This window comes from Talpa occidentalis, unplaced genomic scaffold (assembly GCF_014898055.3).
Source record: "Talpa occidentalis isolate TD23 unplaced genomic scaffold, MPIMG_talOcc4v2.1 talOcc4.17, whole genome shotgun sequence".
Classification (NCBI taxonomy): domain Eukaryota; kingdom Metazoa; phylum Chordata; class Mammalia; order Eulipotyphla; family Talpidae; genus Talpa; species Talpa occidentalis.
Window position 1 is genome coordinate 27931568 of NW_023601754.1, and position 26734 is coordinate 27958301.

The following is a 26734-nucleotide window of genomic DNA, read 5'->3' on the forward strand; positions in this document are numbered from 1 at the left end:
TGTTCTGGCATCGCCTGGGAGTGTGAGAGAAATGCGAGTTCTTGGGCCCTGTCTGTCAAGTCAATCTCTGGAGAGGGAATCTAGAAAACTAGGTTTTAACATGCTCACCAGGTAATTTGGGCATATTAATGTTTAAAAGGTAGTTATGTGAACTCATGATTCAAAACCCTTTCATGTTTGGCACACTCCAGCTTCAAACTGAGACAGCATACTGGAGAATCTAATCTGAAACTAATCAGATTGGACTGACCACTTTGGGGCCCATTAAAAACCAAAACAAGGCAAAAGCCAAGCATTAGAATATTATTCTTTTTTTTTTTTTAGAATATTATTCTTTAGCACAGCAATAAGGGTTATTATTCAACAACATAAGGGATTAATGAAAGAAATTAAATAGTGTAACACAAAATATCAACAACATTAATATCAACCTCTACTACAACATAAACCATTAACTCTGAAAATACAAAAATAAAGTGAGTTAAAGCAAAAGAGACAGTAACCAAAACAAAGAGAAACCCCACTGATTGGGAGAAAATTTTTGCACACAACACTAATGATAAAGGACTGATCACAAAAATCTACAAAGAGCTGATGACTCAACAAAAACAAAGTAAATAATCCAGTCAAAAAATGGGCAAAAGAGCTAAAAAGAAACTTCTCCAAAGAGGAAATACAAATGGCCAACAGGCATATGAAAAAATGTTCAACATCACTTGTAATCAGGGAAATGCAAATCAAAACTACAATGAGATACCATCTTACACCAGTGAGAATGGCACATATTAAAAAATCTAGCAACAACAAATGTTGGCAAGGATGTGGAGAAAAAGAAACTCTCCTGCACTGCTGGTGGGAGTGCAAAATGGTCCAGCCGCTATGGAAAGCTGTGTGGAGATTCCTCAACCTGCTAAAGATGAAGCTTCCATATGATCCAGCAATTCCACTCCTAGGTATTTACCCAAAGGACACAGAAACATTCATTCAAAAGGGCACCAGCACCCCTATGTTTATAGCAGCACTATTTACAATAGCTAAGCTATGGAAGCAACCCAAATGCCCAAGATTAGATGACTGGATCAAGAAGATGTGGTACTGGGCCTCCCCGGTGGCGCAGCGGTTGAGCACTGGGTTGCGAAGCTGCCCGCGGCCTCGGCGGCGCCGGTTCGATCCCCGGCTGCTCCCCGGCCACCAGCGAGGGTCCCACATGGCGCGCAGACCTCTCCTGCCGCCCGCTGCTCCCCTCAGCAGTGTACTTCGGTCCTTCTGCCTGCTCTGCTTCCCGCTCTGGCTCTGGTGAATTCTCTCACCCTCCCGCACTTCTGACTGTACCCAGTGCATGTATAAACAAAAACAAACAAATAAATAAATAAATAAATAAACATGCCTCTATAAAAAAAAAAAAAAAAAAAAAAGAAGATGTGGTACATATACACCATGGAATATTACTCAGCAATCAAAAAAGATAAACTCATGCAATTTGCAGCAACATGGATGGAGCTGGAAGGGATCATGCTCAGAGAAATAAGCCAGAAAGAAAAAGAAAAATACCAGATGGTCTCACTCATAGCAGGAAATTTAGAAAACCTAAATAAGGGACCAGGAAAAAGACTAATTATAATAAAGTAAAAATCAAAATCAATAAGCAACTATAAACCAGAGACACACTACGGGGGGGAGGAGGGAGTAGGATCAAAACAAGCGGGAGTGGGGGGGAATTGTATGGTGACTATAACCAAGATGAAAATGCATACATTGTGCAAAAATGAAAAATGATATAAAAAAATATATAAAATTTAAAAAATAATTTAAAAAAGAAAGTGAGTTAAGGGCCTCCCTGGTGGCGCAGCGGTTGAGCGCTGGGTTGAGAAGCTGCCCACAGCCTCTCCAGCGCTGGTTAGATCCCCGGCCGCTGGGCGAGGGTCCCACATGGCGCTCAGACCTCTCTTGTCGCCCGCTGCTCCCCTCAGCAGTGTACTTCATCAGTCTGTCTGTTCTGCTCCCCACTCTAGCTCTGGTGAAGTCTCTCACCCTCTGGTGCTTCTGACTGTACCCAGTGCTTTTATAAATAAATAAATAAATAAGTCTTTAAAAAAATAATGATAATAAAAAAAAAAAGAAAGTGAGTTAAGTCCTATTTGTTCCTTTAATAAAAGAAACTTGTAGTTGTTCCTACCTTCTTGAGAAGATGTTTTCTCAGCTTCTTTCAGCCTCCCTTTTTCTTTTTCTGTTTTCTTCAGTTTTGATTGTAGCTCTTTCATCGCTTGTTTTATTACGTTAAGTTCAAGAGTAAGGGATTGATTTGTGTTGCGTAAGTGCAAATTTTCTTCTTTTAATTGCTGGAACTTTTCTTTGGTTATTTCCATACATCTTTGACGTGTTCTCCCAGTTAAATCTGAAAAGATACAGGGGATTTTATTGCAAAAATAATGTAAGTAGCCACAAGTCAGGCCTTATGCTTTGTTCTAGTTCTGGAGAGAGAATAGCAGGTGCCTGATGCAGGGGAGGTTGCGTGTCTGAGATCTCAGGGGGAGAAAGGATGAGAGGGGAGGGTGGTGCTGAGTGAGAGCAGGGGTTTCATTCTGTAGCCACTAGGAACCAGAAAAAGGTTTTTGAGCAGAGGTGTTGTACCAGAGTGATCCCCAGGGAAAGAGGTTCGAGGTGCCCTGCCCCAAACAAGGAAGTGTGGGGCTGAGCAGGGAGAAGGAGCAAGCGCAGCAGCAGAAGTGGAGAGAGATGGAGATGAGGAAGGAGAGCTGGGGGAGCACATGGAGCAGAGAGACACCTGGAGACACTATGTTGCTTCTCGATCTTGGACTTATACAGGGACCTGGGGGTCATGGAAGGAGACACTTGAAACAGATCTGGGTGAAAGACTCACAGGGAGGTTAACAGTGGTGGCCTTTATCTTGATTCTAATTTTGCTTTTTTCCTTTCAGACTTTTCTGACCCCTTCTGCCCCAGTCTTATGGGTCCCCACCAGAAGATGCTTCAAATGTGTGGCAGGTTTTCAGGTCTCAGTTGCCTGGCTTTGGGCCTACTCTGTTTGGCTGGGCATTTCCCTAGGAGGGGATAAGTAACTTTGGGTGCTTGATCTGGAAACTATTTTATCTATTCTTTCCCTTCCCTTTATTGCACACTAATTGTATTAAAGTTCCTTTCTAGGTTTTATGCACTAGAATTATTTTTTGTGTTGAAGTGGCAGATGGAAGAACACATTTATTGATAGAACAGGCAGGTTTGGAGGCCCTGGGGTGCTCCCTTATTCCCTGTAACAGTGTGAAAATGAACAGGCTGCACTGTCAGATGGATGCCTCAGGGTGAAAGGGAACTGGAAGGAGACCCAGAGACAGGGAGTCCAGTCCAGGGCTCTGAGGGCAGTGCTAGCATGGGGAGGGGGCAGAGACACCTGAGAGATGTATCGGGGCTACCCAGCTAACTGGCTATGAGCCAGCAGGAGACTCAAGGATGAGCGTCAAGATCTGTAGCTTAGAAGACAAGGAGCACAAATGAGCGGCTGCAGTCGGCTTAGTCGAGGAGACAGGCCCAAAGCTCTGGAGACAGCCTCAGCTGGAGACTGAGGAGCCTGCAGTGAGTGGGGGCACCTGCAGGCACCAGGGAGAGGAGAAAGCCAGAGGTCACGAAGGAGTGTTAAGATGTAAAATGTTGGCAGAAAACAGAAAGGTGCTCAGAGAGGTTGTGAATTTTTTAAGCCAAAACTGTCCCAATGACAGTCAACAATGAAAAGTCCCAATGAAAAGTCAACATTTGCTGCCTCTTCCCAACTTTCCAGTAATGGGGCAGCTGCGACAAGGTTTACCAGGGTAAAATAGGGCTCTTTACCTTATTCTGGGCATTCTCTCCAACAATAAGCTTTTTAATCATAATGAAATTGAAAGGAGATACCTGGGGAGGGCGGAGGTTTGTCACGTAACGGTGGCCTGGCATCCTAGAAAAGAAAAGCAGTAGAGGGAGGCAGTGAGAGAGAGTGCAGGCAGTGCCCGAGAGCAGACTGGCAGCTGGGACACTATGGACCGAGCACAAAGCACTTTTTTCTGCTCATTTTGGCTCTGCAGTTCTGAGTTTGTTTCAGCTCTAGAAACTTCAGTAGTCACTGTCTCTTTTAACTTAAGGGTCTTCCCCTCTTGGGGGCTCTCTGAGGCAGGAAGGGCGTGTGCTCCCTGCATGCCTTTTGGCCCATGGGGTCAGTCATTGTGTCCCCATAGGTCCCAAGGGTGACAGGGCCTCGTTAACACTCTAAAGTGTGTCACCCACTGTGAGTGCTGAGTGGAGACACCCAAAAACATCCCACAGACTGCAGGTCAGCATGATTTCAAAGTGCTGAGAAAAGAATCTATAAGAGCTTTCTTTTCAACTCAAAACTTACAGGAAAGAGAAGCTTTTGAATTGTTAATTTTCCCATTACACTTCAACCTGATTTTTTTCTGCTATAAAAATAGATAAGGTTATAAATTTACTGAGAGCTAACAGTCTACTGAGAAATCTGTAATTTTTAATTCTTATGACATTGCAGAATTAAAAAACAAAGTCAGAACGATTTCCATGTTTGCAATTATCTATTCATTCTACAAATTACTGAAGTAATTCCTAACCTCTTGATAGATTACATGCATTTTTAAACTATGGAAAACAGGAGTTCTTTCAAAAGAAATATTCAGTGGGGAAGAACCCTTAAAGAAAGTCCCCTCTACCCTCCCCCAAGTCACAAAAATGACTTTAAAATGATGGTGGAAATTCTACTTGTTGAGAAAACCAGATTTTAAAAAATAATCTTACCTTTGAACTCAGAGCACGTTTATCATCTGATTAAAAAAAATAAAAAATTTTAAAGTAAATGAAGATATTTGACAACTCAGAAGAGTGTAATCATAGCAAGTCACCTCCAGAAGACCTAGGCAAGGTCAGGGTGGCCACAGCCTTGTGAGGTCACAGGTCATAGGGCAAGCAGGTCCCAGAGCAAGGCATCTCGGTCTCTGTTTCTGTCTCTGTGTCTCTCCATCTAGTTCATCCTGAGCACCTCCAGGGCATCACATGATTACAGAACCAAGGCTGAAGGGCTCCTGTGGGGCTCCCCACCCCCACCATGCTTTCTTCACACCTTCCACCAGCCACTCCCCTCACGGGCTAAGGTTTGACTACCCTCTGCCTACCTGCCTGGACTAGCATCCAACTTGGTCAGAAAAGCAATGGTTCCTTGAAGCAAGTGCTGTAACAAAAATAACCCTTGCCCAGTTTACTCATTTTCAATTTACAAATACACATTCATAATCCAGGTGCCCCACAGCGAGAGCTGCTTATGCCCCAGCTTGCCTGTAACCTTTGAGTGAAAGGTTAGACACCTGGGTTGCTTTTTAATTTTCTACAATTAATTTGCAGAGCAGAAATAATATACCAAAAAGAACCTAGAAGTAAATGCACAAAAAATAGGAAAAAACCCTACAGAATTAAAAAAAAAAAAAAAATAAGGCAAAAAAGCTTTAAGATACCTATAACATGGTAAATCCACTTCCTGGCTCATTCCCATCACCAATACCTGAACAACTTACCACTGAAGAGCTTATCTTTGACCAAGAAATCACCTTGATCCACTATTTTTTACCAAATTGCTTTCAATCAAATGTCCTGGGGCAGCCTGGACTGGGCACCTGGTGGGACCCCATGTTGTCCAGCCTAATGAATACCTCTCCTGCTGCCTGCTCTAACCAGCAGCAATGGGAGCCCTACTCCTGGGCTCTGTGCTTGCCTCTGCTGCCCCTCAGTACCCCAGAGCTCCCCACAGCACCCCAGATGGTACAGCTTGCCTTCTGCACACTCTCCTGGCAGCTGGAATTCAAGGGTTGGGCCCTCGGCTCTATCATCTCTGGCACAGAGCAGGCGAGGAAAAGCCTACCTCTGATCAGCAACTGTTTAAGCTGAAGCAAAAAAAAAAAATTCCTTTTCTAGTGACTTGTCCTAGTTTTGCTCTGGTATCCTCAGATCGACTGCCTTCATATTGAATAGAACCTTCAGAACCCCCTTATATTCTTCACAAAAATAAAGCTGGGGAGGAGCAGGGGGTTAAAAGAATGGCAGGGGCCTCCCTGGTGGCTCAAGGGGTTAAGCACCGCACTATGAAGCAATCTGCAGCCTCTGCAGCACGAGTTCAATCCCTGGCCAGCCAGGGAGCAACCCACATGGCGCAGCAGACCTCTCCTGTCTTGCCCGCTGCTCCCCTCAGCAGTGTACTTCGATCAATCTGCCTGTTCTGTTCCCCACTCTGTCTCTGGTGAATCCTATCATCCCCCCTCCCCCCCCCCAACCCTGCATCTCTGGGCTTGTACCCTAGCTCTTGTATGCATAAATAAATAAATCTTTAAAAAAAAAAGAAGACGAAGAAGAAGAAGAATGGCAAGTGCGTCAACTTTGGAAGCTGGGAGCCCATTTATGGTTCTCTCTCTTTTTGTATAAGTTTGGAAATAATCATAATAAAATGTTTTTAAAGGGCGATTCACCTATTTCCCCAAGAAAATAATACCTATTTTATTTTACTCATAACTCTCAAAGAGAACCTGACAAGGATAAAACTCTAAACTGACATCATCCTTATTTGCTTTGGCTTAAGACGCAGGCACAGGCTGCCTGCTATGAGGTAGAGGGGGTGTGAAGAAGACAGAATTGCTGAGGAACCAACAGCTCCCTCCCCAGCTAGCACAGGGCACCTGAGGAAAGTAGCAGCCTGTCTTTTCTGTTTGATCATTTCCCAGAAAGATTTCCAGGGCCTCCCTGGTGGCCTAGGGGTTAAGTTTCAGCACTATCACCACTGTGGCCTGAGTTCGATCCCTGGCCAGGGAGCTGACCCACAAGGCGCAGTAGACCTCTCCTGTCTCACCTGCTCCTCCCCTCAGCAGTGTATTTCAGTAGATCCGCCTGTTCTGCTCCCCATTCTGTCTCTGGTGAATCCTCTCACACCCCACACTTCTGGCCTACACCCTAGTTCTTCTACACAAAACTAAAATAAAAAAGAAAGATTTCCAGGGCCTCCCTGGTGGCACAGGCGGTTGAGCACAGCGCTGTGAAGCTGTCAGCAGCCTCTGCAGTGCTGGTTTGATCCCGGCTGGCCAGAGAGGGTCCCACATGGCGCAGCAGACCTCTCCTGTTGTGCCCTCTGCTCCCTTCAGCAGTGTAGTTCATCAGTCTGCCTGTTCTGTTCCCCGCTCTTTCTCCAGTGAATTCTCTCACCCTCCCATGCATCTGGCCTGTACCCCAGTTGTATAAAATAAATAAATAAATCTTTAAAAAAGAAAGAAAGAAAGATTTCCAGAGTCCTCACCTTTTTTTTTTTTAAAGATTTATTTATTTTTATACAAGATCCAGGGTACAGGCCAGATGCGTGGGAGGGTGAGAGGATTCACCAGAGACAGAGCGGGAACAGAACAGGCAGACTGACAAAATACACTGCTAGAGGGAGCAGAGGGAGAGACAGAAGAGGTCTACTGCGCCTTGTGGGATTCTTGCCAGCCGGCGGGGATCGAACCAGCACTGCAGAGGCTGCGGACAGCTTCACAGTGTGGCGCTCAACCCACTACGCCACCAGGGAGGCCCAGAGTCCTCACCTTTCTTATCTCTACTTATCTTACTTATCTTATCTCTCTATGGGCGAGTGGAAAAAACTATTAAAATGACAAAAAGGGGAGCCTATATTGGTGATTTTACTGCACACATGAAGCCCTGCTAGGTACTGTCCCAATGTTTAAAGAAAGAAAACACTACCAAACACATTCTTGCTGTAAGAGTCTAACAATACAGGTAACTCAAAACTCTCCCGTGACCTTTCCAGGAGGTGGCATGGTTATACCCCAGGTATGCTTCCTTTCATACACATCATCATACACATGCGCCCACCCCACACCCTTTCCCACTCCTATGTAACACGATAGATGGCAGGAAGGGGAGCAGCATGTACAAAGGCCCAGTGGCAGGCGAGGAAATAAAAGAGCACCAGCACGGCTGGAGAATGGTGAGGGGCCACTGAAGAGACGCTAAGTGAAAAAAGTGAAGGGGTGCATGCGGGGGCAGACAGGGACACTACAGCTTTGAACACTGCACAAACCACAGCAGGTGCCCTGCATGGAGACTGGCTGAGTGAACGACTCCAGAATCAAACAGCAGGCAGAGGGGTTAAGCGGTCATGAGATGGTTGAAGCCTGGACCTAACACACATAAGTCACACCAGGAGCAGAGGGCAGGCAGCAACTGCTTAGAAAAGAAATGAAAAGGGTCCAGACTGAGCCATGAAGAACCCCAACATTTAATGGGCAGGCAGATAAGCCTGCAGAGGAACCGAGGCATGAGCACAGAGGCAGGAGGGACGAGGTGAGAGACCTGGTGAAGCCAGGGTGAGAGGGGCTGGGAGACAGCAAGAGCACTGGTCTGTGTGGATGTGCCTGGGGAGCTGGAAAACCCACTGGGCTGAGCAGTATCGAGGTCACTGGACTGGGGGAGCAATGGAGGAAGCACCAAACTGGAGTGGGCTAAGGAGACCCTGTCAGTGAGGTGGGGGGAGAAGGTGTGAGTGATGAGCCCGGTTTGGCTATGGAGGGAGAAGAGAAGGCGCCAGTGGATACTGAAGGGAGGGGAGGAGGAATCCAAGAGCAGGCACGGGGCAGTTCTGACCCGGGACGGTCCCCTGACCACAGGGCTGCAGTGTCAGGCCGAGGCTGTAGCCTTTAGACAACTACGAATACACCCGAAGGCTCCATGCTCTGCGTGTATGCCTGGACTGAGCACTTACAACAATCTGTACACTCAGAGCGCATAATGCTTTAACTCAGCCACCCCTCTCATCATCTGGAAATCAGGCAAAAGCCAAACCACTAGAGCCAGGATTTCTAATGTGATGTCCAAGGATCGCCCACTCCAGACTGTCCAAAGCGCTTGTTCAAAATACACATCTCTAGGGCCTCCCTGGTGGCGCAAGGGGTTAAGACGCAATGCAACCTATGAAGCAATCCACAGCCACTGCAGCACTAGTTCGATCCCCAGCCAGGGAGCAACCCACATGGTGCAGCAGACCTCTCCCGACCTGCCCGCTGCTCTCCTCAGCAGTGTATTTCAGTCAATCTGCCTATTCTGCTCCCCACTCTGTCTCTGGTGGATTCTCCCACCCCCCACGCCTCTGGCCTGTACCCCAGTTCTTGTATGCATAAATAAATCTTTAAAAAAAAAAAGAGAGAGAGAGAACTCTGGATTTAAAAAAGAAAAATAAAGAAAAAGAAAATATACACCTCTAGGCCTCAGGCCTGAGCTGCTGAAATCAGATTTAGGGGCAGGTGCCGGGTCTTTTTGACAAGTGTCCAGGGGCTTCTAATGCCCACTACAAACCAAGGACACACTGCTCTCCCTCCCAACTACTGTGTTCCAAGTTCATGTCACCCCATGTGCCAGTGATCATGGCCTCCCAGCTCCACCCCCACACTCACTGCAGTATTTCCATCCTACAGGCTGGGTGGGACAAGCTGTCAGTAGAGGGGGCTAGAGAGATGCTGGCCAGAGTCCTTCCTCTATTCTGCTCTTCTCCCTCCCCCCTTTTTCTAAGCAGCCAGGAGCGCTTCCCCAAGGGTGACTTCTCCTGGTACCACCCCAGAGAGGGCAGTTTCCCAGCGAGAGTTCTGTTCGGACAGTGCAGCTCACTGCTCTGCCAGGCAGCAGGCCACCCGCAGCGGGCCTCTCCCACCCCTGCCTCTCAGCCAGGGGAAGTCCCACATGCTTCCTCCCTTCCAAGCTCTCGCTAACTGCAGAGGGATACATTCTTCTGCTATCCCTGATTTCGTCAGAATTCTCTCTGCCCTTTAGCAGCAACCCGTGCATGAGTTAGTAATTCTTGTGTTCTGTCTCCTGATGGGATCCCGACTGTGCCGAGGCCCTGGCTGCACAGACGTTAGGATGGCTGGACACATACAACAGAGGAAGACAATGGGATGTGTCGTGAGATCATAAAGTCAACATTTGTAAATGTGGACACTCTAAATTGTTAGAAGTATTATCTGTGGGAGTATAATTATGTTTATCTATTTCTACCTTTGAGTTTTATTTTATAGGGAGAAAGTATTACTTCTTAAATTAAAAAAGGAAAATACTTTTACATGAGCTTAATCTAAATTCTCCCAAAAGGATAAAAAATGCCACCTAAAAAATAAAAAATGAAATAAAATATGCCTCCTAACCAATTGTCATTTTCTGGCCTAGGCATTACTAAGCTGGAATGCAGTTTTCCAATCAGTCATCTTGTGAACCGATTACAGGAGAGGCTCCTTGGGCCCAAGCCACCCCGAGGCCCCTCACAAAGCAGTAATTGGCACCTCTTTATACCAGGCACTTCTTCACTTCTCAAACATAAGCCAACTGTTAGGAAACTGAAAACTCCTATCTCTGCTGCTATGCACTCAATTCCCTCACTGTGCCAGGCCACACATGAAGACGGTTCCATGTGGTTTCAGAGTTCTATATCACAAGCCTGAGCACTCATCTATTCCACAAGCCTTTAGTGAGGGCCCACTCAAGAGCAGGCCCTGCAGCAGGATTTGGCCAGCCTCACTGGCCCAGTCTGTGGAGACTGCCACAAGCCGGCCGGGCAACACCAGGCACCAGAGGCAGAGGGAAGGAGCATGTAGAGCTTCCGCACCTGAGTCAGAGCCTCTTCCTCAGCCTGCCCTTTTGGGGTTGACAGAAACAGACATGTGAGCACAACCTCGCATCCAGGAAATGGACAGGGGAATGACTCATCTTCAGTGGAAATGAAACTCAGGAATATGCCTGCTTACAATCATGGAACCAGTGTGGAAGTGCAGTGGCATCTGTGTCCCCCATTAACAGATATTATAATCACAAAATGCTTCTATATTTTAAAGATAATGCCGTTTCTTGTTTGTTTTTACCTTTTTCTTGTGTGCGTAGTAATGTATGAGATGAATCTGGAGGCCCATCTTGCTCTGAAACTTCTTCCTCATCTTCACTGTCTGCTCCGTGTAACAATGGAAACTTCTGATACAAACGACAAAGCAGCAAACATATGACAAATGCTATTTGTGTCAAATGTCCTCCTAACAAACCCAAATATTTTATTCCATGTTTTCCCAAATGCCACCCACTCCCCTCCCAAATACAAAATGATTACGCCTGGCAGGACTGGATGAAACCTTGAGGTCCCCCAAGAAAGCCCAGTGGCAAACGTGATGGCTCTCTCAATTTTAAGCAGAACACCAAGAGCTTCACACCAGGCTCCTTGGCAGCTTCCCTTCTTCATCCCTGCTGGGGACAACCCAGGGAAAGGAGTTGCCTCTGGCCTATTCCGCGCAGACCCAATGCCACCCCACCCCACCCCTCTCCAGATGCCAGGTTGCTTGTCTCTACATGGAATGAAATGTGAAATGTGGACCCAGTCACTGCCAGGGCAGATCGCAGGCACACGGAAGTGCCCTTTCAACTCGCCATTTTACATCAGGGACCCTTTGCGTCCGTTCATCCATCCAAACACAAGTAGACTGCGTGGAGCTGAGAAAGGGATGCCCCCACAGCCAGAGATGAGCTGAAAAGCCCTCACAAGCCAGGCCCCATTTGGCCATTGGAGCCCAGAGGGGGATCCAGTCACTGCTGGGGCAGACTGCGAGCGCACAGAAGTGCCTTCCCGACTAGCCATTTTAGACCAGGGACCTTTTGCGTCCACCCAGAACACACCTAGACTGCGTGGAGCTGGAATAGGGCTGCCTCCACAGCCAGAGGTAAGCTGAAAAGCCCCCACAAGCCAGACCCCATCTGGCCACCAGTCAGAGCTCAGAGGGGGATCCAGCGATTTGGAGCCTAGCAGGCTATCCTGCCACCACAGGACAGTGTGTGGGACCACAAGATCAACCTTGGAATTAAACAAATACAGAAGGGGGAGATTCTCTGTGACAGTGACCACTAACATATTCATAGTTCCACTGCCCTACTGGATTTCTGACACAACAGTTTTTGACTCGATTGGACCACCACTTTCTAACATCCCAGAAAGAGCACACCAAAAAGATGCCAGCCAGTACCAGCTACACAGTATCCCAACACATAGGGCAAATTAGAAAACAAGCAGCAGGGAGAAGAAAAACTACAAGCAACCAAGCAAATCCTCAGGGAAAAGACACATCATAAAAAGAAAATCACCCAAGAATGCAACAACAGTGACTTGGAAAAATTTCTGAGCCTTCCAGAAAAAGAATTTAAAATTGCCATGATTAAAAAACTGACAGAAGTCATAAAAGGAAACATGATAAGGGAAAAATAATCAATGATCAGAAGAATGAGATTGAGTGCCTAAAGAGGGAAGTGAAAGAAATGCAGGAGATCAAAGGATTAATGGAGGAGCTAAAGAACTCTGGGAAAAGCAGTGAAAGCAGAACAGATGAAATGGAAGAACAAATAAGTACTCTCGAAGACACAGAAATAAAAAGAACCAAAACAGAAAAGGAAAGTGAAGTACGAAAGAAAAAGAACGAAGAAAGACTTCGGGAACTATCTCACTCTATGAGGAAAGGAAATATAAGATTTATAGGAATCTCAGAAGGAAAGGAGACTTAGGAACAGAGAAAATATTCAAGGAAATAACTGAAGAGAACTTCCCAAACATGAAGAAGGAACTGAAAATATACATACGAGAATACGAGAAGCAAGAAGAACACCAAACTTCCATGATGAAAGGAAAAAAACAGCAAGACACATAATAGTAAAGCTCCCAAGAATTAAAGGCAAGGAAAAAAATAATGAAGGAAAAAATAATGAAAAGGAAAAAATAATGAAGCTGACAAGAGGGAAGAAACAGACAACATACAAAGGAAAACCAATCAGGCTGACATCAGACTTCTCTGAAGAAACACTAAGGGCAAGGAGAGTGTGAAGGGACATAGTCAACAGACTCCAAGACAACAGATGCCAACCAAGAATACTCTACCCTGCAAAGCTTTCCTTCCTCTATGAAGAAAAAATAAGGACCTTCACAGACATACAGAAACTCCGGAATTTCATTATGACTAAACCCCCACTCTAAAAAATACTACAAGGAGCCCTAAAGCCAGAACCAACAGAGGGATGAATAACAATGAAACAAGACCCCCCTCCAAAAAATTAATTAAATAAATAAAACCAGAGAAAATACAAACAAAATGGCAAATACAGACGCTAACATATCAACATTAACTCTAAATGTAATGAACTAAACTCTTCAATAAAAAGACACAGAATAGCAGGCTGGATTAAGAAACAAAACCCAACCTTTTGCTGTCTCCAGGAAACACATTTAACTACAAAAGATAAAAATAGACTAAAAGTAAAAGGATGGAAAACAATCCTACAAGCAAAGGACCAAAAAAGAAGGCAGGAACAGCTATACTTATCAGATAAAACAGATTTCAAACTCAAAAAGGTAAAGAGACCCCGATGGTCACTACATTATGATCAAGGGGACAATACTTCAAAAAGAAATAACACTCAATAACATATACTCACCAAATGAAGGAGCACCCAAATATATCAGACAACTATTATCATCTCTGAAAACAGACATCAGAGAAAACACATATGTAGTGGAAGACTTCAACACACCACTATCAACAATGGATAGATCAACAAGACAAAAAATAAGTAAGGACACTAAAGCTCTAGATAAGGATCTAGTGCTCATGGGCTTAACAGACATCTATAGAACACTAAACCCCCAAAAATCCGAGTACACATTTTTCTCAAGCACACATGGATCATTCTCCAGGATCAGTCACATACTGGGACACAAGACAAACATCAACAGATACACCAAGATTGAAATCATACCAACCATGTTCTCTGACCATGAAGACATCAAACTAGAAATAAACCATAAAAAGAAGTCAAGGAACTTTCCTACCTCACGGAGATTGAAACCCACACTACTGGAAGACCACTGGACTAATGAGGAGATCAAAGAAGAAATTAAAAAATACTATGAGTTGAATGACAAAGAGGACACCACTTCCCAGAATGTATGGGATGCAGCAAAAGCAGTAATAAGAGGAAAATATATAGCAATACAGGCTCACATCAACAAACAAGAACCCAAAGAAACAACCTCAATCTCAAAGCTCAAAGAACTAGAAAAAGAACAACAACAAAAAAACCCAAAAACCAGTAGAAGAAAAGAAATAATAAAAATCAAAGCTATAGAAATAAATGAAATCAAAACTAAAAAAACAATCCAAAAGATCAATGAAACCAAAAGTTGGTTCTTCAATGAAATAAATAAAATATACAAATCCCTAGCCAGGCTCACAAAGGAAAAGGGGAGAAAGGACAAATACATAGGATCACAAATGAAAGAGGAGAAATCACAACAGACACAGCAGAACAGTTACATGCAAACAAGCTCAACAATCTAGAAGAGATGGACAAATTCCTTCAACTCTACAATCACTCAAAGTTAGATAAAGAAGAAATAGAACACTTAAACAGACCAATTACAAGCAGCGAAATTGAAATGGTAATCAAAGCCCTCCCCAAAAACAAAAGCCCAGGACCAGATGGATTTACAAATGAATTCTACCAAACATTCAGAAATGAATTAGTGCCTATCCTTCACAAACTCTTCAAAAAATTGAGAAGGAAGGGATAATACCAAATACATTCTATGAAGCCAACATTACACTAATACCAAAACTGAACAAGAACAACACAAAAAAAGAAAACTACAGGCCAATCTCCTGAATGAACACTGATGCAAAAATCCTCAATGAAATTTTAGCTATCAGAATCTAACAATGTATCCATAAGATAATTCACCACAACTAAGTAGGATTTATTCCAGGGACACAGGATGGTTCAATATCCGAAAATCAATGTAATTCAACACATCAGCAAAAAGAAATATAAAAACCATATGATAATATCAATAGATGCTGAGAATGCTTTCAACAAAGCACAACACCCATTTATGATAAAGGCCCATGAAATCCTCAGGCTACAAGGAACATACCTCAACATCATAAAGGGCATATATGACAAGCCCATAGCCAATATCATTCTCAATGGTGAAAAGCTGAAAGTATTTCCATTAAGATCTGGAACAAGACAAGGATGTCCACTCTCACCACTGCTTTTCAATATAATACTGAAGTCCTAGCCAGAGCAATAAGACAAGAGAAAGACATACAAAGATCCAAATACGGAAGGAAGAAGTCATACTATCACTATTTGCAGATGATATAATATACATAAAGAACCCAAAAAAACTCCACAGAAAAACTAATTAAACTAATCAATCAGTTTAGTAAAGTGGCAGGATACAAAATCAACACACAAAAATCAGTAGCCTTCCTACACACAAACAATAAATCTGAAGAAGAAATCAAAAAAACCATCCCTTTCATTATTGAAAAATAAATCAAATACTTGGGAATAAACATAACAAAAGAGTTAAGGACCTATACAAAGAAAACTATAAAACACTGTTAAAAGAAATAGAAGAAGACACAAAGAAATGGAAAGACATCCCCTGCTCATGGATTGGAAGAATTAACATTATCAAAATGGCCATCCTACCAAAAGTAATTAACAGATTCAATGCTATTCCAACAAAAATATCGAAGATATTCTTCAAAGAAATAGAACAAACATTGATGAAATTCATATGGAGCCACCAAAAACCCCGAATAGCCAAAGCTCTCCTGAAAACAAAAAAAGAAGGGAATGGAGGCATCACACGCCCAGATTTCAAACTATACTACAAAGCCATACCCATCAAAACTGCATGGTATTGGAACAAGAACAGACACACGGACCAATGGAATTGAACAGAAAATCCAGACATAAACCCACAGATTTACGGTCAACTAATCTTTGACAAGGGAGCAAAGAATATGCATTGGAGCAAAGAAAGTTTGTTCAATACATGGTGCTGGGAAAATTGGGTCACTATATGCAAAAGAATGAAGCTTGACTACTATCTCACACAATTCACAAAAACCAACTCAAAATGGACTAGACGTAAGACCTGAAACCATAAAATATATAGAAGGAAACATAGATGAAATACTACATGACATGCACCTCAAAAACATATTTACAGACATATCACCCAAAGCAGTGATAGTGAAGGCAAAGATAAACAGTTGGGACTATATCAAATTAAAGAGCTTCTCCACAGCAAAAGAGACAATAACCAAAACAAAGAGAAACCCCACCAACTGGGAGAAAATTTTTGCACACAACACTAATAATAAAGGACAGATCACAAAAATCTACAAAGAGCTGATGAGACTCAAAAAAAAAATCAAAGTAAATAATCCAGTCAAAAAATGGGCAGAAGAGCTAAAAAGAAACTTCTCCAAAGAGGAAATACAAATGGCCAATAGGCATATGAAAAAATGTTCAACATCACTTGTAATCAGGGAAATGCAAATCAAAACTACAATGAGACACCATCTTACACCAGTGAGAATGGCACATATTAAAAAATTTAGCAACAACAAATTTTGGCGAAGATGTGGAGAAAAAGGAACTCTCCTGCACTGCTGGTGGGAATGCAAAATGGTCCAGCCGCTATGGAAAGCTGTGTGGAGATTCCTCAACCTGCTAAAGATGGAGCTTCCATATGATTCAGCAATTCCACTCCTAGGTATTTACCCAAAGGACACAGAAACATTCATTCGAAAGGGCACCTGCACCCCTATGTTTATAGCAGCACTGTTTACAATAAGCTAAGCTTTGGAAACAACCCAAATGCCCAAGATTAGATGACTGGATCAAGAAGATGTGGCACATATACACAATGGAATATAACTCAGCAATTAAAAAAGATAAACTCATGCAATTTGTAGCAACATGGATGGAGCTGGAAGGGATCATGCTCAGCAAAATAAGCCAGAAAAAAAAAGAAAAATACTGGATGGTCTCACTCATAGCAGGAATTAAGAAAACCTAAATAAGGACCAGGAAAAAGACTAATTATAATAAAGCAAAAATGAAAATCAGCAAGCAACTATAAAATAGAGACACACTACTGGGGAGAAGTGGCAGGGAGGCGGGGGGTGGGGGGGAGGAGAGTTGGGATTAGGGCCAAAATAAGGGGGTGGGAATTGTTTGGGGCATATAACCAAAATGAAAATTCATACATTGTGCAAAAATGAAAAATGATGTAAGAATTATATAAAATAAAATTAAAAAAAAAAAAAGAAATGTGAAAACCCTCACCCAGAAACTAAACCACTCACACCATACATGAAAATCAACATCAAGACTTGGATGTAAGACATAAAACTCTAAAACATATAGAAGAAAATATAGACAAAACACTACTTGACATAAACTTCCTATCTTTGTGTATTCATCCCAGAGGCAAGGAAAACAAAGGAGAATATAAACAACTAAAACAAAGGAAAATATAAACTAAAAACCTTCTATATAGCAAAAGAGATAGTAACCAAAAAGAGGAGACACCCTATGGAATGGGAGAAAGTATTTGCATGTCATACGTCTGATAAGGGACTGATATCGACGATATACAAAGAGCTCATACAACTCAACAAAAAGAAAACAAACAACCCAATCAAAAAATGGACAGAAGGGCAAAATAGACACTCTCCAAAGAAGACATACAGACAGTCAACAGGCACATGAAAAAATGTTCATCCTCACTTATCTGGGAAATGCAAATCAAACCACAAGGAGATGCCACCTCACACCCGTGACAACGCCTCCATCAAAAAATCCCAAAATAGAGCCTCCCAGGTGGCGCAGTGGTTGAGCGCTGGGTTGCGAAGCTGCCCGCAGCCTCTGCAGCGCCGGTTTGATCCCCAGCTGCTCCCCGGCCACCAGAGGAGGGTCCCGCAAGGCGTGCAGACCTCTCCTGCTGCCCACTGCTCCCCTCAGCAGTGTATTTCGGTCCTTCTGCCTGCTCTGCTCCCCGCTCTGGCTCTGGTGAATTCTCTCACCCTCCCGCGCTTCTGACTGTACCCAGTGCTTGTATAAATAAATAAATAAATCTTAAAAAAAAAAAAAGAGTACATGGTCTCTCTCTGTTAAAAAAAAAAAAAAATCCCAAAATAGGGCCTCCCCGGTGGCACAAGGGGTTAAGCTGAAACTATGATGCTGTTGCCAGCCACTGCAGCATGAGTTCGATCCCTGGCCAGGGAGAAACCCACATGGTGCAGCAGACCTCTCCTGACTCACCCGCTGCTCCCCTCAGCAGTGTATTTCAGTAGATCCACCTGTTCTGCTCCCCACTCTGTCTCTGGTGAATCCTCCTACCCCCCACACCTCTGGCCTGTACCCCAGTTCTTGTATGCATAAATAAATCTTTTTTTAAAAATCCAGAAATAACAAGTGCTGGGAAGGTGTGCAGAAAAAGGACCCACTTACACTGTTGGTGGGAATGCAGACTGGCCCAGCCCCTATGGAAAGCTGTGTGGAGGTTCCTCAACGCCCTAAAGACAGATCTGCCATACAACCCAGCAATTCCACTCCTAGGAACCTATCCAGAGGACACAGAAACACTATTTCAAAGGGAAATCTTCACTTATGTTTATTGCAGCACTGTTTACACTGTTTACAAGAAAGGAAAACAACTTAAATGACCTAGGACAGATGAAAGGATCAAGTAGTTGTGGTCTATTTACACCATGAAATACTACTCAGAGATCAAAAGAGATATAGTCATGCCATTTGCAGCAACATGGATGGAGCTAGAGTGTGGAGGCTTCTCAGACTACTAAAAAATGGAGCTACCATATGACCCAGCAATTCTACTCCTAGGGATCTACCCAAAAGGCACAAAAACATTAATTCAAAAGAATACCTGCATCCCTATGTTTACTACAGCATTATTTATAATAGGTAAGACTTGGAAAAAACCCAAATACCCAAAAATAGGTGACTGGATCAAGAAGATGTGGTACATATACACCATGGAATACTATTCAGCAATCAAAAAAGATAAACTAATGCCATTCACAGCAACATGGATGGAGCTAGAAGGAATTAAGCTCAATGAAATAAGTCAGAAGGAAAAAGAAAATTATTGATGGTTTCACTTATAGGAGGAACGTAGGGTATCAAACAAGGGATCAGGGAAGAAAATAATAACAATAAAAAACAAAAATAAATTGATAACTATAAATCAGAGACATTCTGCAGGGGAGGGGGAGTGGAGGCAGAGAGGTGGATTGGTGGTAGAAATTCTATGGGGACTACACCTGAGAAAAGCAAACATTGTAAAAAAAAAAAATGAACAATGATGTAAAACATATATAAACAAATTATTTTAAAAAAATTCATAACAAAAAAATGGATGGAGCTGGAGGGGATTATGCTAAATGAAATAAGTCAGAAGGAAAAAGATAAATATCAGATGGTTTCACTTATATGGAAAGTAGAGAAATCAAACAAAGGGTCAGGCAAAGACACACCTTAAAACGAACCCCTGAAAGGTGACCATACATCTCAGGCGTCCAGGAAGGGGGTGGAAGGGAAGGTGTGAGAAAGGGGTTGCAGAGGTATACATGGACTGTGGAGGATTGTGGGTGCCTTGGTGGTGGGAGAGATATGGTGACCACACCTAAGGGAAAATCCTATATGGTCAAAAAATTAATAAGGATATAAAACAATGCTAATTCATTTTTTAAAATATTTTTTAAATTTTATTTACATATGTATGTATCCATATATTAATTTATACACAAATATAAATTTGCATGCGAACACACAAATTTATAGTCATATATAAATGTATATATGGATCCGTATCCAAGTAAGTAAAATGTGAAGCCAAACTTTCAAAAAAAAAAAAACCCTCCTCCGGGCTCCTGTCTCCATCGTGGTCTGTTACGTTCACCAGCTGCAAGGTCAGTGCAAGGTCAGTGCAAACATCTCTGGGGGATGGAGCTTCCCCTCCACTGCCTGTGAGCATCTCCCCTGTGAGCATCATGAGTCCACAGGGCAGCAGAGCACCCTTACAGACTGAGCTGCGAGCTGGACTACCCCAGATGAGCAGGAGACAGTCCCACTGGCAGGGCTCTGGGAGGGGGGCAGAGGCTGCCCAAGAGGCAGAATGTGAGCCACACCTGGCACAATCAACTGTGACTGGCACCCCTGGGGCCGCTCTCCTCTGCTGTCCTGGTTCTGTGCTAGACAGTAAATGTACCGCTCCCACTAAACATTGCTTCTGTGACCAGCTTGGCTTAGCTGTGCTATGCTGAGGCAATGCAGGGCCCTTCCCAGGACAGGCAGGGAGCCGGCAGCAGGGACCAGCAAGAGGACCGGGAAAAGGAACTGCTAGGACCTGTGAGAGCTAAGGCAGTCAGGCCTGCCAGGCCCTCTGTGTCTCTGAGGAAACCCTGTCTAGGAGTGACAGAGAGGTACCCAGCTCTCATCCTCAGAAGGGAGCAGAAAGAAATGACTCCTTATTTCTCATCTCCTAGGAAGCAACTGCCTTGTTCAAAGATACACTGAGCTCTTCACTTAAGGAGATGTGAAAAAGCTTAGGGGGCTCAGATGTCATCACACACATACCCTACTCTGGGAAACTGGCTGTGGTCTACTAGGACAGAGGCTGTTGGCACACCTACCATGCCCCAGTGTGTGCCCACCACAAATACAGATAACCACAAGTGTTCACGGACACTCCAACCCTAAGAGCCCCAACTGGAAACAACCAATATCTGCCATCAATAAAATGAGTACGTCATCGGGTGAGGCAGTGTTCCGTGGAATACTATATATACAGCAGTAGCATGGACAATGACTGCCGCTCAAAAATTCCAAATAGCACATGCTGTTGCTTAGGGTCACATAATTTTCAGAATAGACAAAACTAACCTAAGATTATTTTCTAAGATTCAATATACTCATGAATTCAGGGAAGCAGGGGTGAGGAGATGGGTGGGGGAAGGGGATGGCTCTGTAGTGACCAAGAACAAAGGGGGACTTCTGGGGTCCTAGCAATGTTGTTCTTTTTATCTTTTAAATCCTAGTGGGGGTAATGTAAAAATTTACTGAGCTATACAATGCTTTATGCACCCTAATATATCACAAATAAGCCTATCAAAATATACCTTTATAACAGATTCATAAAAACGCTTTTATAACAATATCCTGAAAGCATACTGAGTTGTTTTTTTTTTTAAAGATTTATTTTTATTTATTTATACAAGCACTGGGTACAGTCAGAAGCACGGGAAGGTGAGAGAATTCACCAGAGCCAGAGCGGGGAGCAGAGCAGGCAGACTGAAGTGCGCTGCTAAGGGGAGCAGCGGGCAGCAGGAGAGGTCTGCACGCCTTGTGGGACCCTCCTCCGGTGGCCGGGGAGCAGCTGGGGATCGAACCGGCGCTGCAGAGGCTGCGGGCAGCTTCGCAACCCAGCGCTCAACCACTGCGCCACCGGGGAGGCCCCATACTCAGAGTTTTAAATTACCAGCACTTTAAATTACCAAATACTTCTGATTGAGAAGATTACCTTGGGAACTAGTACAAAGCCTGAGGAAGTGACAGAAGGGCAGGTCAGCTCAGCTGCTATTCCCCTCAGCAGCGTATTTCAGTAGATCTGCCTATTCTGCTCCCCACTGTGTCTCTGGTGAATCCTGTCAATCCCCACACCTCTGGCCTGCACCCCAGTTCTTGTATCTTGTATGCATAAATAAATATAAATAAATCTTTATTCTCTCTCTCAATTATTTACCTACCCAAAGACCCTCCGCTCTAATGCAATTCTTGGCAGGATAAACTGAGATGCTGAGAGGTTGACTGGCTTCACCAAGTCACCCAAGTGGGAGGGAGAAGCTGAGCCTTGAGCAGGGGTCTTGAGCCCATGGAGCTGCTCTGTCACTGGGTTCTGGTATCATCTGAACTAACCACAACTGAATGTACAACCCTTCTCCCCTCCTCCCCCAGCCTTCAGAAAACTGCTGAAAAGACTTGCTTTCCATTTGTTGGGTTGTTTATGAGTGGGTGCTAACTTCAAATGAAGGTGTTCACCCAAACTATCCTGAGGCATAGAGAGGCATGAGACAGACTTAGATCCAAACTGCCTAATTTAGGTTGATCTGTTTCTGTATCTTACTAGTTTGACAACTGTTTGCTTTAAAAGAAGTATGAATGATTTTCTCCCACCCCCTAAAAAAAGGTTAAACTGGAAATCATCCCAGATTACCAAATATCTATAGTAAATAAAGGAAGATACTTTAATATTTTCTTGGAAAGTAAAATAAAATGCAGCCCATATTCAACATGTCCATAGAGCTGCTGACATCTAGTGGTCAATGAGCATTTGACATGATCCACACCCCCATTTTTTCCAGAGATATTTTCATCATATAATAAAGTTAAGAATACTGGGTCTCCCTGGTGGAGCAAGAGGTTAAGCACCGCACTATGAAGCAATCCGCAGCCTTTGCAGCATGAGTTCGATCCCTGGCCAGCCAGGGAGCAACCCACATGGTGTAGCAGACCTCTCCTGACTCGCCCGCTGCTCCCCTCAGCAGTGTATTTCAGTTAGTCTGCCTGTTCTGTTTCCCACTCAGTCTCTGGTGAATCCTCTCACCCCCTATGTCTCTGGCCTGTACTCCAGCTCTTGTATGCATAAATAAATAAATCTTTAAAAAAAAAAATAATGTTGAGAATACTTGGCCAGTTTCCCAAAAAAAGTTTCATGTCCAAGAAATACCTTTAGGTGCCAAGATGGTGGATCAGGGAGAACTCCTGCATCCCGCCTCCCCCATCACAACAGATCTGCGTCCAAGTATGGACTAATTTTAAACTGAAGCAGACCCGAAACCAGACAAGTGCAGTTTCCACAACAAAGCATAAAAAGGCAGCACCCAGAGGGACAGGCATTACAGAAAGGCTCCCGCTAAGGGAAGGCACCGTATCACCAGGGTGACGAGGCACATTCGAAAAGAGATCTCTAAGGTGCGGGGCTTTTCCCTAGAGAGTAGGTAGTAGGGAGGGGAGGGTTGAGCCTAATACCTTGCACCCCAACTCTATAATCCAGAATAGCAGAGATGACCCCTGGAGCCCCTGAATTAAGGGCCAGAGGGAAGTGAGAATAAGAAAGCTGGGGAGAAAGTGGAGATTAACACCTGACCCTAAATAGACCCAGGAGCAGATACACTTGCCCTGGGAGCTAAAGCAACAAGGCCCGTCAGAACAACACCCAACACGTGGGAGTAGGAATCCCAGATACTATCCCTCCAGCAGGTTCCTGGGCAGCAAAGTACACTAGAGAATAAACCAGGTTTGGAGGCACTGGTAGCCCCATCTTGGCACTCTCTCACCACCTAGCTATCAATAGGATGAGCGGGTGTCCCCTTGGAACCCACTACTACTATACCCCAAGGGCAAATCCCTGATGGGAACTCTACCTGGCTAGCTGAGGGTCGAGACAACAATTGAGAGGGTCTACTCCTGGCAGACAGGTAGGCAAGGCCCTACCACCTGCTTGCCAGCTACCTAGTAGGGCTCCCACGGCCAGCAAGCACCCTGTGGAGCTTCCACAACCAGCTCACAAGCAAATCCCACTGCATCCTACATCCCCTCTCAGCCCAGGTGTGCCAGCCCCTGTCCACTGCAGCCCCCATATGTACCCTGTAAGGCCCCATACGGAGCTTCTCTAATAGCCCCAGTCTTGCTCAACACCAAGATCCAACGCCATGCCACCCTACCCCATTTGCTATGTGCCATGCCAGAGTCCCAGGCCTCACTGGCCACAGGCCTCTCTGCCCATGCAGCCTCGCCCCTTCAGCCTCCACAGCCTTGCAGGGCACCAAATGTTGCTGTGCCTGTAGCGTTGACCCCAGGCTGCACATGGCCCATAACCTCGAGCAGCACTGGAGCCAGTCACCAAGCCCTACAAGCACTGACTGCAGGTACCATGGCCAACAACCCAGCAGGCCCAGCACACCTATTGCAACCGGGCTGGCTAACTGAGGACCAAGCCTCCAGCACCTCGCTGCCCTTATGACACCATGGACTGCTGCTGGCATCACACTGCTGCAGGCCCAGTGATCACCAATGCAGCAGAGAGCCTAGATACACTGGCACACATCATAAGGCAATCCCAGCCAACCACATGCCAAGACTGGACCCAAAATACCACCCACAGAGCACACGTTAGTCCAGGGTCAAGGCCAAACCCAACAAAAGAGTCATTGCTTGGCAGGACTGACAGCCCTACACACAGTGCTGTCCCAACACAACGGGCAGGTGGGTGGAGCCTGGTGCAACTAAATCAGGACACCATGGAGACAGTGCTCCAAATGACACGAGGCATCACCTGCATAAGACCAAGCCCTCATGGGCCTCCCTCGTGGCACAGGGGTTAAGGTCTCAGTGTTATTAAGCTATTGCCAGCAACTGTGGCATGAGTTCGATCCCTGGCTAGGGAGGTGACCCACATGGTGCAGTAGAGTGCAGTAGCACTCTCCTGTCTCGCCCACTGCTCCCCTCAGCAGTGTATTTCAGTAGATCTGCCTGTTCTGCGCTCCATTCTGTCTCTGGTGAATCCTCTCACCTCCCACAACTCTGGCCTACACTCCAGTTCTTGTATGCATAAACAAATAAAAATAAATCTTAAAAAAAAAAAGCCAAACCCTGAGTACTAGAATAGGTAGTAGTGCTTCCTAAAAGCTAGAAGTAAACACAGAGAACCAGGCAAAATGGGTAAACAGAAGAACATGCCCCATATGAAAGAGCACCACACTCTGTAAAATGACCCTAAATGAGTAGAATTAAGCAAACTACCTGAAGAGGAATTCAAAATAATGGTTATAGGGCCTCCCCGGTGGCGCAGCGGTTGAGCGCTGGGTTGCGAGGCTGCCCGCAGTCTCTGCGGCGCCGGTTCGATCCCCGGCTGCTCCCCGGCCACCGGAGGAGGGTCCCGCATGGCGCGCAGACCTCTCCTGCCGCCCGCTGCTCCCCTCAGCAGTGTACCTCGGTCCTTCTGCCTGCTCTGCTCCCCGCTCTGGCTCTGGTGAATTCTCTCACCCTCCCGCGCTTCTGACTGTACCCAGTGCATGTGCAAACGAACAAATAAATAAATAAATAAATAAATAAAATACATGCCTCTTTAAAAAAAAAAAAAAAAAGGTATTTAAAAAAAAAAACAAAAAACAAAATAATGGTTATAAACTTGCTCACTAGTCTAAGGAAATGAATGAACTGGAAAAACTAAGGACCCTCTAAGCAGTAGCCATAGAGCTGAAGAAGACAATAATAGAACTGAAAAATACAATACAGGGGGTTCAACAATAGATTGGATAAAGCAGAGGAACAGATAAGTGAGTTGGAAGACAGAGCAATAGAAAACACCCAGATAGGGCCTCTCTGATGGGGCAAGGGGTTAAGTCTCAACACAATGAAGCTATCGCCAGACATTGCAGCAGCAGTTCGATCCCCAGCCAGGGAGGTGACCCACATGGCGCAGCAGACCTCTCCTGTCTCGCCCGCTGCTCCCCTCAGCAGTGTGTTTCAGTAGATCTGCCTATTCTGCTCCCCACTCTGTCTCTGGTGAATCCTCTCACCCTCCCACACCTCTGGCCTATACCCCAGTTCTTGTATAAATAAAAATAAACGACAAAACCTCAGAGTTAGTGGGAGATATATGAAAACAAGAGCATGAAATAGAGCATGGGTAAGCCCTCAGACTGTCAGCTACTATGGACAGATAAGCAACAATGCTCCTCTGCCTCAGGCACGAATTTGAAGAAAGGCTGTTACGTGCACACTGACATTGGAAAAGTGATAGGAAAATTGGGTCACAGGAAAGAGCAGGATTACTAACATCAGGTGGTTGTCTATACCAAGGATGTAAAGATGTTTATGTTTGTCTTTAAAGCACTCATCTTTGAAAGACCAAGGAAAGAAAAAAAAAAAAGAGCCCCCAAACAAAAGTCTCCAAGGCAGAAGAGAAAAAGTAAATCTTTCCTAATGTATGCTATACAATCTACTCTAAGTTAATGTCAAGGTGCAAAAGAAATTCTGGACTGCGACAAACACCTGATTCCTGTGTGACAAGGTGTACACGGCATCGGGGAGTGCTCCCTCTTCTTTGCGGGCACTGACAGTCCCCAAGTCCTTGTAGCTGGAAGACAGGTGTGTATCGGAGTCCTCCTCCTCCCTGTAGCCCAGTGTCTCAAAGGATGGCAAAGAGTTTCTTCTTCCTGCCTTGCTCTGCCAATTCGGTCTGTGTTAGAACATTGAAGAATAACATAAGTCTCCAGGCCATTTAACACATCACATTGGTATAGATCCACGTATTCAATGTGCTGCCTCCATCTCTCAGTCCTCACCCTGATCAGATCACAGCTACGTTACAAAATATACAAATGCTGAAAGATGAAACTACTGCTGTCCCATCTCTGTACACTCTCAGCATCTCTTTCTAGGATTTTTACCTAGGTTTTTAGAGTTATTTTCACCATACACACACACACACACACACACACACACACACACACACACACACACACATTGCTTGCCTTGTTATTAGCAAGTTTTTACAGTCAACATTGTAAAAGTTAAGACTTAAGTCAGTCATTAGGTCCCCCCACCATCACCCCTAATTTTCAGTTATATTGGGTTGTCAGAAAAGTCATGATGTACTTAAAAACAGAAAAAATGTGTCATGACTTTCTGACAACCCAGTAAAAAATCTTGTAATGACTTCCACGTACAGAAAATCTCTGTATTTAGA

General features: G+C 44.5%; 1 protein-coding gene across 4 annotated transcripts in view; it reads right to left on the bottom strand.

Annotated features, from left to right (window-relative positions):
- The window catches only part of CEP89 (centrosomal protein 89), a 67580-nt gene that overhangs the window by 30038 nt on the left and 10808 nt on the right, over positions 1-26734 (bottom strand). The window contains exons 4-8 of one of the 4 annotated variants that reach the window (XM_037516370.2): positions 26038-26224; positions 10935-11037; positions 4798-4823; positions 3907-3949; positions 2177-2395 (exon numbers count right to left, since the gene is read on the bottom strand). In XM_037516370.2, the coding sequence (XP_037372267.1) occupies positions 2177-2395; positions 3907-3949; positions 4798-4823; positions 10935-11037; positions 26038-26224 (578 nt within the window). Of the gene's footprint in view, positions 1-2176; positions 2396-3906; positions 3950-4797; positions 4824-10934; positions 11041-23705; positions 24052-26037; positions 26225-26734 lie in introns of those variants that run through there. The other 3 variants (XM_037516369.2, XM_037516372.2, XM_037516371.2) reach the window with 3 other exon arrangements.